This window comes from Sphaerodactylus townsendi, linkage group LG11 (assembly GCF_021028975.2).
Source record: "Sphaerodactylus townsendi isolate TG3544 linkage group LG11, MPM_Stown_v2.3, whole genome shotgun sequence".
NCBI classification, from domain to species: domain Eukaryota; kingdom Metazoa; phylum Chordata; class Lepidosauria; order Squamata; family Sphaerodactylidae; genus Sphaerodactylus; species Sphaerodactylus townsendi.
In genome coordinates this window covers 28,659,907-28,672,241 of record NC_059435.1, presented here as the reverse complement: position 1 = coordinate 28,672,241, position 12,335 = coordinate 28,659,907, and the positions used below count along the sequence as shown (strand labels likewise).

Below are 12,335 nucleotides of genomic sequence, written 5' to 3'. Positions count from 1 at the left end.
TGCACTTTGTATCTTTAGGTGAGGATTATCCTTACGAAGTTTCTGCCTGGCGTGTTTATGGATGCCATGAGAGATAATTCTGAAGCTGCTGTTCATATTTTTGAAGGAACGCATGAAAATCCCGAGTTAATATGGAATGACAACTCCAGGGAGAAAGTATCCACCACTGTTCGTGAAATGATGCTAGAGTAAGTTTCAATAGCAGTAAAATAATATCTGATTTACATATCTGGATTTCTGATAAAACTTAACAGAATGTGAAAGCCTGATCAAAATGCAACTGAGAATCCTTCAGTTCTCAGCTAAGTGAAGCTCCAGCTTAGGTATGGATCTTCAATTAGCATTTATAACAATGCAAACATCCTCTATCAATCAGAAATTCTGAAAAAAAAGCCCAAGTAGTGTTCCCTTATTTGGGGTGAATCTCCGGTATTGGAGGGGTGGTGATTATTGCATGCTATTCCTTTTTACTCCAGTTGTTGAATTGTTACCCTGTTGATTTTGTTTCTGTTTTAAAGGCACTTTAAACTACAGAGGGACAACCCAGATGTTAACTGGAAGGTAAACAGACTTTAACTTAGGTTAACAGAAGAGATCCAATAGGAATGTGTTTTATATTTGTTTGTTGTTTTCTTTCTGGGAATAGTGGAGAAAATATCTGCACCAGTCTTTTCTCACTGCTTATCATTGCTGTAATAATCTGAAACTACACTGCAGAACTTGTCCCTTAATTGTAGCAATTGGGCCTGCACATTGCTCTAGCCGCCACCTTGCAGAATAACAGTTTAACAGGCCGCCCAGAATAACAGTTTTCTTTTCTGATTGGTCCAGTTGCCTGAGGACTTTGCTGTGGTGTATGGCGAAGCAGAAGGAGAATTATCTGTAGGGGGAGTCTTCCTAAGAATTTTTATTGCCCAGCCGGCTTGGGTGCTTCGAAAACCTAGAGAATTTCTCATTGCACTGTTAGAAAAATTCACTGAACTACTGGAGAAGAATAACCCGCATGTAAGTGGAGCAGATTTGTTTTACATTAGACTTGTGTAGCTTTTGGTTTTGAATTGTTTGGTCATCTGCCAATTTCTGCTTATGTGTATAATTATGAAGAAGAACTTGTGCACGCAAGGACTGTGACAACTGCCAAACACGTGTACACTTGCACAACCATAGTGCAACATGAGAGACCCAAGTGAATAATTAGCTGGACAAAACAACTTACACAGGAATTCTGCAAATATGGTTTGGGTTTTCTATGCAAATTTCTTCACCCAAAAAACTAATTATACAACAATTAGAAGAGGTTGTTTGGGCTACGGCCCCCCTCCTTCACTTGCTAAGTCACTCTGAGCTACCACCAAGTGGTCTTATCACTTATAAAGTGCTTTTCAAAACATTTTCAGATATTACATGTGACTCCTGGATGGCATTAAGTCTTGTCTTGCAACATTGGTTTAACATGCGTGTGCTGTACAATTTTACCTCTTACAGATCTGGCAGTCTCATTGATGCCTTTTTTGTTTTTGTCTTGAAACAGGGGGAAACCCTAGAAACCATAACAACGGCAACGGTCTGCCTCTTTAGTGCTCAGCCTCAGCTAGCAGACCAAGTCCCCCCACTTGGCCACCTTCCCAAGATTCTCCAGGCCATGAATCACAAGAACAATGCCATTCCTAAAAGTGCCATGCGGGTCATACACATCCTGGCTGACAATGAGGTACGTGGACTTGGGTCTGTTCCAAATGGGATTGATTTTAAAGTCACACTGATTAAATATTTCTGTGCTCAGAACAAAGGACTTCCAAGAGGCCTGTTTGTTTGCAAAATTGCCAGTTACTTGTGCCTCGGATTGTGGGGCTGACAGTTAATTTAAAGTTTAAAATTTCTGAACAGAAGCAGGTTGCAGGCATGTATGGTACCTATTAGAAGTGAATCTGCAGACAGTACAAAAGCCCAGGGTTTTGTTTTGTTTTTGCACAGCTTTGTGTTCGTTCGATGGCAGCGCTGGAGACCATTGGCCCTATGATGAACGGAATGAAAAAGCGACCAGATACTATTGGGGTAGCCTGTGAAGCGCTTAATCGAATGTTTCAAAAAGAGCAAAATGATTTAGTAGCCCAAGTAAGCAAGCAAACTTCATACCTGTCATTAGTGCGTGGCACTTAGCTTTATGGTCTAGATACATATCTAGTAGAGTTTCTTGTGATTTTTTTTTCAGTTCAGTTGGAGTGGGTGGATGAGTGTGTGAAAGAGCCTCCTCTGAAAATTAGTGCAATAGTCTGAAACCAATTTATACAGCAACATAATCATAATGGGTGGGAGGTCACAGGGATCCTGTGGGAGCTGAATTGAGTTATGTGATGGTGGCATGCAATAGAAATGTAAATGACAATAAAAATGCCTATTTTGCCAACATCAGCACGTGCATTGACAAAACTACAGTCTATAGCCGTGGTGGCGAACCTTTGGCACTCTAGATGTTATGGACTACAATTCCCATCAGCCCCTTCCAGCATGACCAATTGGCCATGCTGGCAGGGGCTGATGGGAATTGTAGTCCATAACATCTGGAGTGCCAAAGGTTCGCCACCACTGGTCTATAGCATCAAACCAAAATGCAGAAAAGCTGTCTTGAGTGTTGGAAAGTTAGTGAATTCCTCCTACAATGAATCCCTCCTAATTCTGTCCATTAAGGTCATCTTCAAATGAGTTCCGCTAACACTTGTCTGAAAAAATGTTGATTTTAATCTGAGATGAAAATCTTTCCAGAGACCACATAGGTCCATGATAATTGCTCAGTTGGGTTCAGGGGCTGACATGAGACCTTACCTTTCTCTGGACCATGATTAAGTAGCCTACTATCTTGTTTTTACAGGCACTGAAAGCAGACTTGGTCCTGTATCTTCTAAAATTGCTTGAAGGCATTGGCCTTGAAAATCTGGAAAGCCCTTCAGCCACAAAAGCTCAGATTGTGAAAGCCTTGAAATCTATGACTCGCAGCTTACAGTACGGAGAGCAGGTGAGCATCCCAGAGTAGACTCCTGAACTTTTTAGGTATGGCAAGTGATCAATCCCCTTGCATTTTCATTCTTGAAGAGAACAGAATTTAAAACCTGCATCTTAAGAGCACCCCCTCATACAATCAAAGTATTAGCTGATTCTTGTAACATCCAAGAGTGTTTGCTAAAACTTGTGGTGAGTAAACAGCAAATAAAACTGTGGGCTTCCATGTTTTTCAGGTAAATGAAATCTTGTCTCGTTCTTCTGTGTGGAGTGCCTTTAAAGATCAGAAACATGACTTGTTCATTTCTGAAACTCAGACAGCAGGATACCTCACAGGTTGGTAATGCTTCCTGAAGTCAGGCATTTCTTCCCCTTCCCCCTTTGTTTGGAGTGTTCCACCTTATGTATCCCTAAAATAACACCTTAATTCCCATCCACCTTGGGGTTTATATGTTGAATGGAGTGAGAGGCTGAAATGGGTTGAAAGAGGTTAAAAACAACTCCTGGCAAAATGGGCTCTGGCACAATTCTGTTTCATCACTGAAGAAAACTGATATGTGAGGAATCACCTGGTGAAAAGCAGAGATTAACATCCCTGTAGTCAACTTGGCTTAATTTGCAGTTCTGAAGGGCTTTGGATGTGTCTCTTAGAAGTGTGCTTATAGGAGTAAACCATTTGTCAGTTTCAGGCCTTCTCAGACACTACGGAGTTGTGCTTCACCTTTGTTTTAAAGTGCTTTGCTGTCTGTACTTCCCTTGCTTCTGGTTTCTTTCTCCCTCAGGTATCTCCTCTCCTTCCCTTCTGTCTGGTAGCAGTCCCCTTCATCTCAGAAGTGGGCTTTAGATCTACTCTGGCAGGCAGCTTGCTAAACTTCTCTCTAGTGCTCTAAAGCAGGTAGATACCACTTTGCTCTGTGCATGTTGCATCTGCTCCATTCCGCTAACAAAATGCTGTTAGGGTGCATGATTGTAGCAAACTTGTATTTGTTTTAGACTGTTGCAGAATTGCTAGCCTTGCTTTTTTGCAACAGTGACTGTACTTGTTCTGGGTTCACATTTTGGTTTCTGAAAGGAGATAGCAATATTCAGAACAAACATCCTTAATAAAGTGCCTTTTCAGCAACAATGGAAGATAAAATAATCTGATCAGTATTGAGTAAATGCATTCTAGAGAGATTTAAAATCAAATTAACAAACTGCTTGAAACACATTCACTCACTCACTGATCTCTTTCTAAAATACTCTGTTCTTCCTCCTCCTTTTCCCAAACAGGTCCTGGTGTTGCTGGCTACCTTACTTCGGGGAGGTCGTCATCTGTCCTGCCCAGCGTTCCACCTCCAGTGGACCATGAAGCTGGAGATACCAGTTAAAGGACATGAAATCCCCATGTGTGAGAGAGACTCCACGACGGACTGGCCAGTGATGAAGAAGGCCTCCATTCCTCAGTCTAAATAGTTGAAACGAATTTTGCTTGCCTTTCCAGTTTCATGACAGTGTTATTCCTTTTTCTATGAATATATTTTTTTTAGAAAAAAAATTTCACAATTCTATCACATTGTAACATAAGAAGAAAGTACTCTGTGGATCACTTAAATAGGGTACAGAAGATTTTTTTTTTCTTGCTGTACGTGAGCACATTTTTGTTCCTTTATATTTTTGTTTACAAGACTGTGAATCAAACAACACTTTTCCTAGTTTTTTGTACCTTATGAACTTGGCATGACTGGAGTTGAGCTACAGTCTTGAAGAATTGGGCTAAATCACTTGATCCTCCCACCTTCTCTAAGAAGAACACTTTCCTCATCTCCAAGTTGGATGTGATCATCCGTCTTGAACTTGGCTGACTTGATGTTTACTTGTGTCCTCGATCATTAACATTACCCTTTACAAGACCTAACAAGATATTTCTATGTATAACTGGCTTTACCAAATTGAAAAATGTAAGTGCAGCAAAAAAAGAAAAGAAACTATTTAAAAAATAACATGTTATATAAAAGCATAGTGTAATTGTGATATGTTCTATACATTATCCCATATATAAAACTTTCTATATTGAATGTACATTATGCAGATCATTCACATGTACATAAAATTTTAAAAAATAAAGGGAACTGAAATCCTTGTTAATGAGACAGACTTCCATTACAGTGATTCTTTGTGAACTTGATGAATTTAGTTACCATTTTTCTCTTTCCACTGAAAGTGGACAGCTTTCGTCAGTAAGTTCTTCATCGTTTGGGATAAGCCAGAAAAAGTATGTTTGTGTAAAAACAACAGAAATTGTCTCAATGAACCTGGCAAACAGCAGCCTGAGTGTGTATTACAACAAGTTAACACATGATTGTTGTCAAACCACATCTCAGTAGGCTGGAGTAAAAAACATACACTGTGCTTTTTTTAGACATTGCAAGAGCATCATGGGACAGATAAAAGTTGTTGGAAGTCAACACAGTGGGATTATTATATCCAATCACCAACACAGCTTTGCTTACGGAAGACCATGCCCCCTTCCTTAACTGCAGCTTCCTGTGGCTTTTATCCACACAAGTTGCACAACTCCAGCCATTATTCTTTGAAAGGGTCTTAAGGGATGATTGGGGAAGGGATCATAGTGAAAATCAAATTGGCTAGCAGCATATTATCTCATAATGTTAACGGGCAAAACATCAAGAGCAAACGCTACCAGACCACGGCCACACACGTGGAAAACAGTCTTCTTCCTCACTATTGTAGGTAAAATAACCTATCCCGTTCTATTCCCTACCTTTAAGGCTACCTAAATTACGTTCTGAAAGTCCAAGAGAAAATAAGGCAGGCTGACATAATGGACAACTTGTATATAAGTCTCTACAATTTTTGGTGTTGCAACCACCTAGCAAGTGGCCCACGCCTAATCAGCAAAGGTTAGAAAAGAGTAAATCCAATGGTAGATGAAAGCTGATTTTTATTAAGGTAACTGAAGTAAGGAAACAAAAGCTGCCTTAATAGCAGCATTGTAGCTAATACCCATTAAAGTGAGAATAATGTGTCACAGTAGACATTTGTTCACAGTCTCCATCCTGATATTCTTTCATTGGCAGTGGAACGAAACCTGTGCATTAACTTCTATACATGTAAATAATGTAGATAGTGGTTACACTTAAATTCAGCTGGATATTATACCTTCCTCGCATCTGGGTAAACTACAGACTAAACTACAGACTACCCACAGATTGCCGTTTCCCTTATTAAACGGTGTTTTAAGAAAATTACACACTTTCCTGTATTATGTATTATTGACAGAGCATGTCTCCTCATCTGCTACTTCAATCTTGGTACCGGTACATCTCATACAATAAACAATCATAATCTTCATTAATTTGTTTAGTCTAGAATACTTGAAAATTTCTATATGTCTATAAACGTGAACCTAAGCCTCACCCACGTTACAGGTTTTATTTATTGTGCCAAAGTGCTGAATGGTTTCATTTAATAAATGTTAAATTGATGATCACTTCAACACACTCTTTTCAGTTTCCCACTTTCCTCTGTGTGGAGACCAGACCTGGTTATGGTGCTATCTGCAACCTAGAGATGTGCCCTCAACTGCTTGGCTTGCTCAAGCAGTTCCATTTTTGCAATTGTTGAGAGGTGAACTTCATCCGGCCCGTCTGCTATACGCAAGGTCCGCATGTAAGCAAACCTGCACAAAAAGTGGAAAGTTCAGTTCAAGGCCATCATGGAAGAGATAATAGGTAGTTACATTGTCATAGTGTTTAATTTATTAATACAATCATTGACCAGACATACAAATAAAATAATGACATTTAAAACCACTAAAACTGAATAAGAACTCTATGTATAGATTGTCCACAATGCTATGATACAAGTCTAGCATAAGTTTTTTAAATATAAGTTTTTTAAATATATGTCTGACATTTCTGTTTGGATACATGGTGACGAACTTCGTTACATATGTGTGCAAAACTTTGCCATTTGCGTAGGGGGCTGGGGCATTTTATCAGATAAGGACTTTTTTGCCCGTTCAGATTCAAACTCATCTGGAAATAAATCTGAAAGTGGAAAGTCCAACAGCTGCAATGAATGGACAGTGGGGGGGGAAAACATATTCCAGTGTTTCCACTTGCCTTTATTCACAGGGGCACAGTCTCTCTGATCTAGGCACCTGCCAGTCTACATTTTCAGTCAGAAACTCTGCAGAGGTGCCACACATTCCAAGGACTTTGTCTCTTTTGAGCATATTGATAGGTGATTTTATCACTCCAGAATTAAGCAGAAGCTACTTCAGCAGTGCCTCGCGCCTTAAATTTTTAATTCTGCAGATCTAGGCAAGCAGCAACCACAAGGAGTTTGAGGCTTTGCTAGATTACCACACACAACTGCCAAAAGGTGACAACCAACACAAGCTACCTGAACCGTTTACTTACATCTCAGCCAAAGGAAAATCTTCACAGAATCCAGCAGCTCCACAAACTTGAATGGCACAATCAATCACTTTGAGGACTGCCCGGGGTGCTACTACTTTGATCATAGAAACCTGTGAAATTAAGTGAGATGAATGTTCTTTTCAAAATGAGCACAGTTGGATGGATCTGAGGTTTTTTACTGCACCATAATAAGCTAGAAAGACTGAGTAAACAGAAAGGCAGCCATATAGTCTAGAGATGCTGATCACAGCTGACTTGTTTTTACTTTGCTGAGCAGGTGGTTTTAGAATTTTTCTAAAGAACTGATTTTTGAAGCATTCCCTACATGCTCAAACTTGCCAATAGTCTTTATTTGCAGCAAGTCAAAAGTAAAATAGAATTGTGTAGTTAGAACAGCTACAGAGAACTCTGGTGGCCCTGATGAGTTTGTTATAAAATAAGCTTGGTACAACTATGCTGTTCACACACTTCATTTTCATGAAAGCAAAAGTGATCTACAGTGTTGTGCTGTATCCGCAACAAGGAATGAACATCACAAAGTACTACTACATTTATCAAAATGCACAGAGATGGAACAGACTGTATGGACTTCCAAGGGATGCCTTCGTCATTAAAAGAAAAACTGAAGCTCCACCTCTTTTAGGAATGGCTCCTAACCTCCCCCCCCCCCTTTCTGCTTCTGGGCTTCTCTTGTTACCTCTTTTCTTGCCGCCTTATTTCCCAAGGTGTCTATGTGGCTGGCTGCTTTCAGAGTAAGTAGCCTTGCCTGCTCGATAGCAATCCGACATTCGGCAATCCAGTGAGCGACAACCTCCTACAGGATCACAAGGACAAAAATGGTGAATGTAGTAAAAAACCAAAAACAACCTCAAGTCGTGGTTGCATTGTTTTCCAAATACACAGATCCAAACATCATGGAGCGTGAGGTACTTTGAAAAACCAGGTCTATTGAGAAACAAACACATGAACATGTAATGGATGTAGAATCTGTAGGGGCTAAACTAGACTACTAATTTGGAAGACAGAACTTTCAAATTCAATGTCCTGGAGTTTTCTTGTTGTTGATAAAAGTCACACAATTCCATTCATGAAGGTACACTAAAGGCCTTTCACATGGCTTGGCTGCTATTTCTCTGTTCAAAGCGGCCCTCTCTCAAAGCTCCTTTTCTTTAAAGAAAATGGCACCAGAGATTTGTCACATGCAATTGTGTGTATTGCAGTCTACTTTAATTAGCTGCATGTGGTGCTGGTTGTGTAAACAGTGTCTCATGTGCACAGTACAATGTAAGCTACTATGATAGGAATCCACTGTGAAGTCAGATGAATAGTTCCTTTGAAGTCATTTGCAATGTACTGATATCAGAATGGTGGAAACATGAAGCTGCATTTCACTGAGTCAGAGGCTTGGTCCACCAATGTCAGTACTGTCTACTTGCTACCTGATCCGTTAAGCTGGATCCTTGAATCTTGGACCTTCTGCATGCAAAACAGACGCTTTGCCTCTGAGCCATGCTTCTTTCCCTCCAACCTTTGACAGCTGAGATTTAATCCATGATTTTATCAAGTTCTCAAAACGGTAATATTATTCCTCTCTCAGCCATAGTTCTAACGCTCTAACAAAAACATGGGTATGTCCAAATCCCCTGGGAAAGGGTCAAGATTTACAGTCTGCCCTTACCTAATGAGACACAAAACAAAAAATACACTGTTCCAAGTTTCTCGATAGGAATCACTGTAATGGCTACTGAAAGTGATCTCTACTCTTGATATTACTGTTGCATGCACTTTTAGACCTTAGGAAAGAGCAGAGCCGTAGCGAGGGGGAACTGTGCCCGGGGCATGCGTGTGCCCTGTGCTCCTGCCACGCACTGGAACGCCCCTGCCACAGCATGCTGCCACTGGGAGTTATGTGGTTCGAAAGAACATTTGAAGTAAGATGCCTGCAAACTCACATGATGGTACAGCTTTTTCCCAAATGACGTCCTCTGAGCTGCACGTTCGCACAGGATTTTGAGAGCCACTTCAGCTGCTCCTATTGATCTCATACAGTGGTGGATACGACCTGGTCCGAGTCTCCCTTGAGCTATTTCAAACCCTCTTCCTTCTCCTGTAATACAAAAAAGGAGAAAAGGCAATTCTCCAAATGATCCTTTTACTTCCTGGGGAGAAGTCTGTGCTGGTCCTGTGGAATAGTTTGGTAGCAACCCCCCCACCCCTCCCCCCCACAAAAAACACTGGGACTTAAACTGGGGGAGCCAGGTCCACCAACCCCAGATCACCAAAGAAACACATAGTGGGCTTTAGATGAATAACTCCTTCACAGTCTGACTTCCCAGGAATCTCATCCTGAACTTCTTGGAAGAGGGGCCTAAAATATGATTGCCACAAATAAAGAGTGAATATTTTGCAGAATTATCTACTCAGGATTAACTCACATGAAGTCACACCAAGTAACAGATACCTCCTGCAGGTTTTTAAAAATCGATCTTAAACACAAGAAGAAGAGGAGGAGGAGTTTGGATTTATACCCCCCCTTCCTATTCTGTAAAGAGACTCAAAGGAGCTTACAATCTCCTTTCCCTTCCCGCCCCCATGACAAACACCCTGGGAAGTGGGTGGGGCTGAGAGATCTCTGAAAAGCTGTGACTGGCCCAAGGTCACCCAGCTGGCGTTGTTGGAGTCGCAACATTACTGAAAATAATAAAATGCAAAATGTTTCATTATTAACTTTGCTTTTTACAAATCAATCTGTTTATGTGATATAATGTCACTGAGTTGTATCTAGTCAGTTTTTTCATTCAATGTCATATAATTCCCCTCCTTCCTACAGCCCAAGTCCCTCAAGGCTTTTGTTCACACAGGTCTCCTGACCTCCAGCATAGTCATTTTGGTGGCCAAGACGGACCTGCCAGCGGCGTACCTGCAGTGGAGACAAGGGGAGTCAAATATCCCTGGGTGCCCCCTTGTGGGAAGGCTACAAGAAATGCAGGTCTGTTTGTGGGGTTTTTGTATTTTAAAAGCCAGTTTTTTTCCGTTTTTGGCCTGCAGGGGATGTAGTTTTTAGGCTAGCAGCACCAAAATTGCATGGATTTTTCGGGACACTCTCCTAATGATATCACCCAGGTTTGGTGAGGTTTGGTTCAGGGGGTCAAAAGTTATGGACTCCCATAGTGGATGCCCCATCCCCAATTGTTTTCAATGGGGGATAATAGGAGATGGGGGCTACACCTTTGAGGATGCATAACTTTGGACCCCCTGACCCAAACTTCACCAAACCTGGGTGGCATCATCAGGAGAATCTCCTGAAGATACTGTGAAATTTTGGTGCTGCTATCTTAATAATTGCATCCCTGACAGCAGGCAACCCCCAAATTTCCCCAGATTCTCCTCTTAAATCCACCTTCTTCGGCATGGATTTAAAGGGAGAATCTGAGGTCCCCAGTTTAAACATTGAAAATGATGCTGTTTCAGGGTGGGGAATAATAAAGCACAAACATGGGCAATTCTGTCACCATCAGAGCAAGGTTAAAACTTAAAGGTAAATGCCAGGTGTGAAACTTACCAAGTAATAAATTGGAAACTGGTACTTGAACATTATCAAAATGCACTTCAAAATGCCCACCATGAAAATGATCTGTGACACAGTAAAAAGAACAAAGTTAAATTTAAGTAGTTAAGAGTTAGTACTTATTAAAAAGTTTGGATCCAATAACCTGTTCAGGCAAGGATGAGGGGACCTTCTTTTGCTTTCCCCTCCTTTTAGCAGCTGAATAAAACCAGCAAAACATTTGCAGTGCCAAAATACAATGACATTTCTGAAACCAGAGATACTAACAAGGAAGAACAAGCAAAGTCTATTCTTGTAGCCAAGAGAAATGAAAATCCTGTATGGATGAAACTCTTCAAACTGATAAAGACAGATGAAAAGCAAAAGGTGACAATTATAGAATCAGGTCTAAATGCTGCATTCCAACAACTGGTATGTACAAAGAACTAGTATTTGGTCATTGACCATACATAAAGACTATCTATCTACAAAGAACTATTATAATATCCAGTGTCAAGAAACGGAGGAGAACAACAAGAATGGAAGAACAAAAAAACTGTTCTACAAGATGCGCAAACTCAAAGGGTAATCGAATAACAGTCATACTGAAAGATCAACATAGGAAAACATGAACTGAACAGGACAAAATAAAGAAAAGATAGGAATGGCACATAAAAAAATATACAGACAAGATTATAGGTTGACAGAATACATCTAAGAAGAACCTTTTGAATAAGAACCTACAGTTTTAGAGAGTAAAGTAAAAAGTGCAATGAGAATACTTGGGAAAATCACCAGGAGTAGATGGGATACCAATAGGAGTAGATTGGGATATCCTCTAAGCCACTGAAACTGAATTTATCAAAATCATAACAAGAATATGCCAACAAATATGGAACACAAAACAATGCCCCACAGACTGGAAATGCTCGATTTACATTTCAATTCTGAAAAAAGGAGATAACAAAGTCTGCAGCAACTATCAGACCATTGCATTGATTTCTCACGCAAGTAAAGTGAGAGTCAGATCTGGGAGCGCTTTCTCCCTAGCTAAAATTGTCCCCCCAAAAAAGCTGTCCCCCCTGTGCCAAGGGATTGTATTATCTCCCATACACCGGTGGGTCAAAAAAGCCTTTCTTGAAGTCTCTGGGAAGATACATTCTAGCCTCTTAACATTGCATGCAAAGCAGGGGGAATCACCATCGGGAGGTGGTGTAGGCATATGTTGGTGAATTTATCCTCACAAGGGCACTTACCTGGTGGAGGGGTGAATCTGCCAGCAGGCAATTCACTGAGATGCCTGGATATAGTGCAGAACGCCTTGTTAGCACCCTGCTGGTGTAGCAGGGGCATTCTAGTGGCGT

General features: G+C 40.7%; 2 protein-coding genes across 6 annotated transcripts in view; one reads left to right on the top strand and one right to left on the bottom strand.

Moving 5' to 3' along the window:
- Positions 1 to 5,129, top strand: part of DNAJC13 (DnaJ heat shock protein family (Hsp40) member C13) — a 59,596-nt gene extending 54,467 nt beyond the window's left edge. For 3 of the 4 annotated variants that reach the window (XM_048510790.1, XM_048510791.1, XM_048510789.1), the window contains 8 exons: positions 19 to 188; positions 519 to 561; positions 832 to 1,005; positions 1,532 to 1,711; positions 1,975 to 2,115; positions 2,870 to 3,013; positions 3,234 to 3,333; positions 4,270 to 5,129. In XM_048510790.1, coding sequence (XP_048366747.1) covers positions 19 to 188; positions 519 to 561; positions 832 to 1,005; positions 1,532 to 1,711; positions 1,975 to 2,115; positions 2,870 to 3,013; positions 3,234 to 3,333; positions 4,270 to 4,367 — 1,050 coding nt within the window. In that variant the 3' untranslated portion in view covers positions 4,368 to 5,129. Of the gene's footprint in view, positions 1 to 18; positions 189 to 518; positions 562 to 831; positions 1,006 to 1,531; positions 1,712 to 1,974; positions 2,116 to 2,869; positions 3,014 to 3,233; positions 3,334 to 3,779; positions 3,893 to 4,269 lie in introns of all 4 variants that reach the window. The other variant, XR_007245749.1, reaches the window with a different exon arrangement.
- Positions 5,130 to 5,924: 795 nt separating this feature from the next.
- Positions 5,925 to 12,335, bottom strand: part of ACAD11 (acyl-CoA dehydrogenase family member 11) — a 34,936-nt gene continuing 28,525 nt past the window's right edge. For both annotated transcript variants that reach the window (XM_048510794.1, XM_048510795.1), the window contains 5 exons: positions 10,987 to 11,058; positions 9,377 to 9,531; positions 8,122 to 8,238; positions 7,425 to 7,534; positions 5,925 to 6,679 (listed from right to left, as the gene is read on the bottom strand). In XM_048510794.1, coding sequence (XP_048366751.1) covers positions 6,565 to 6,679; positions 7,425 to 7,534; positions 8,122 to 8,238; positions 9,377 to 9,531; positions 10,987 to 11,058 — 569 coding nt within the window. In that variant the 3' untranslated portion in view covers positions 5,925 to 6,564. The remainder of the gene's footprint in view (positions 6,680 to 7,424; positions 7,535 to 8,121; positions 8,239 to 9,376; positions 9,532 to 10,986; positions 11,059 to 12,335) is intronic.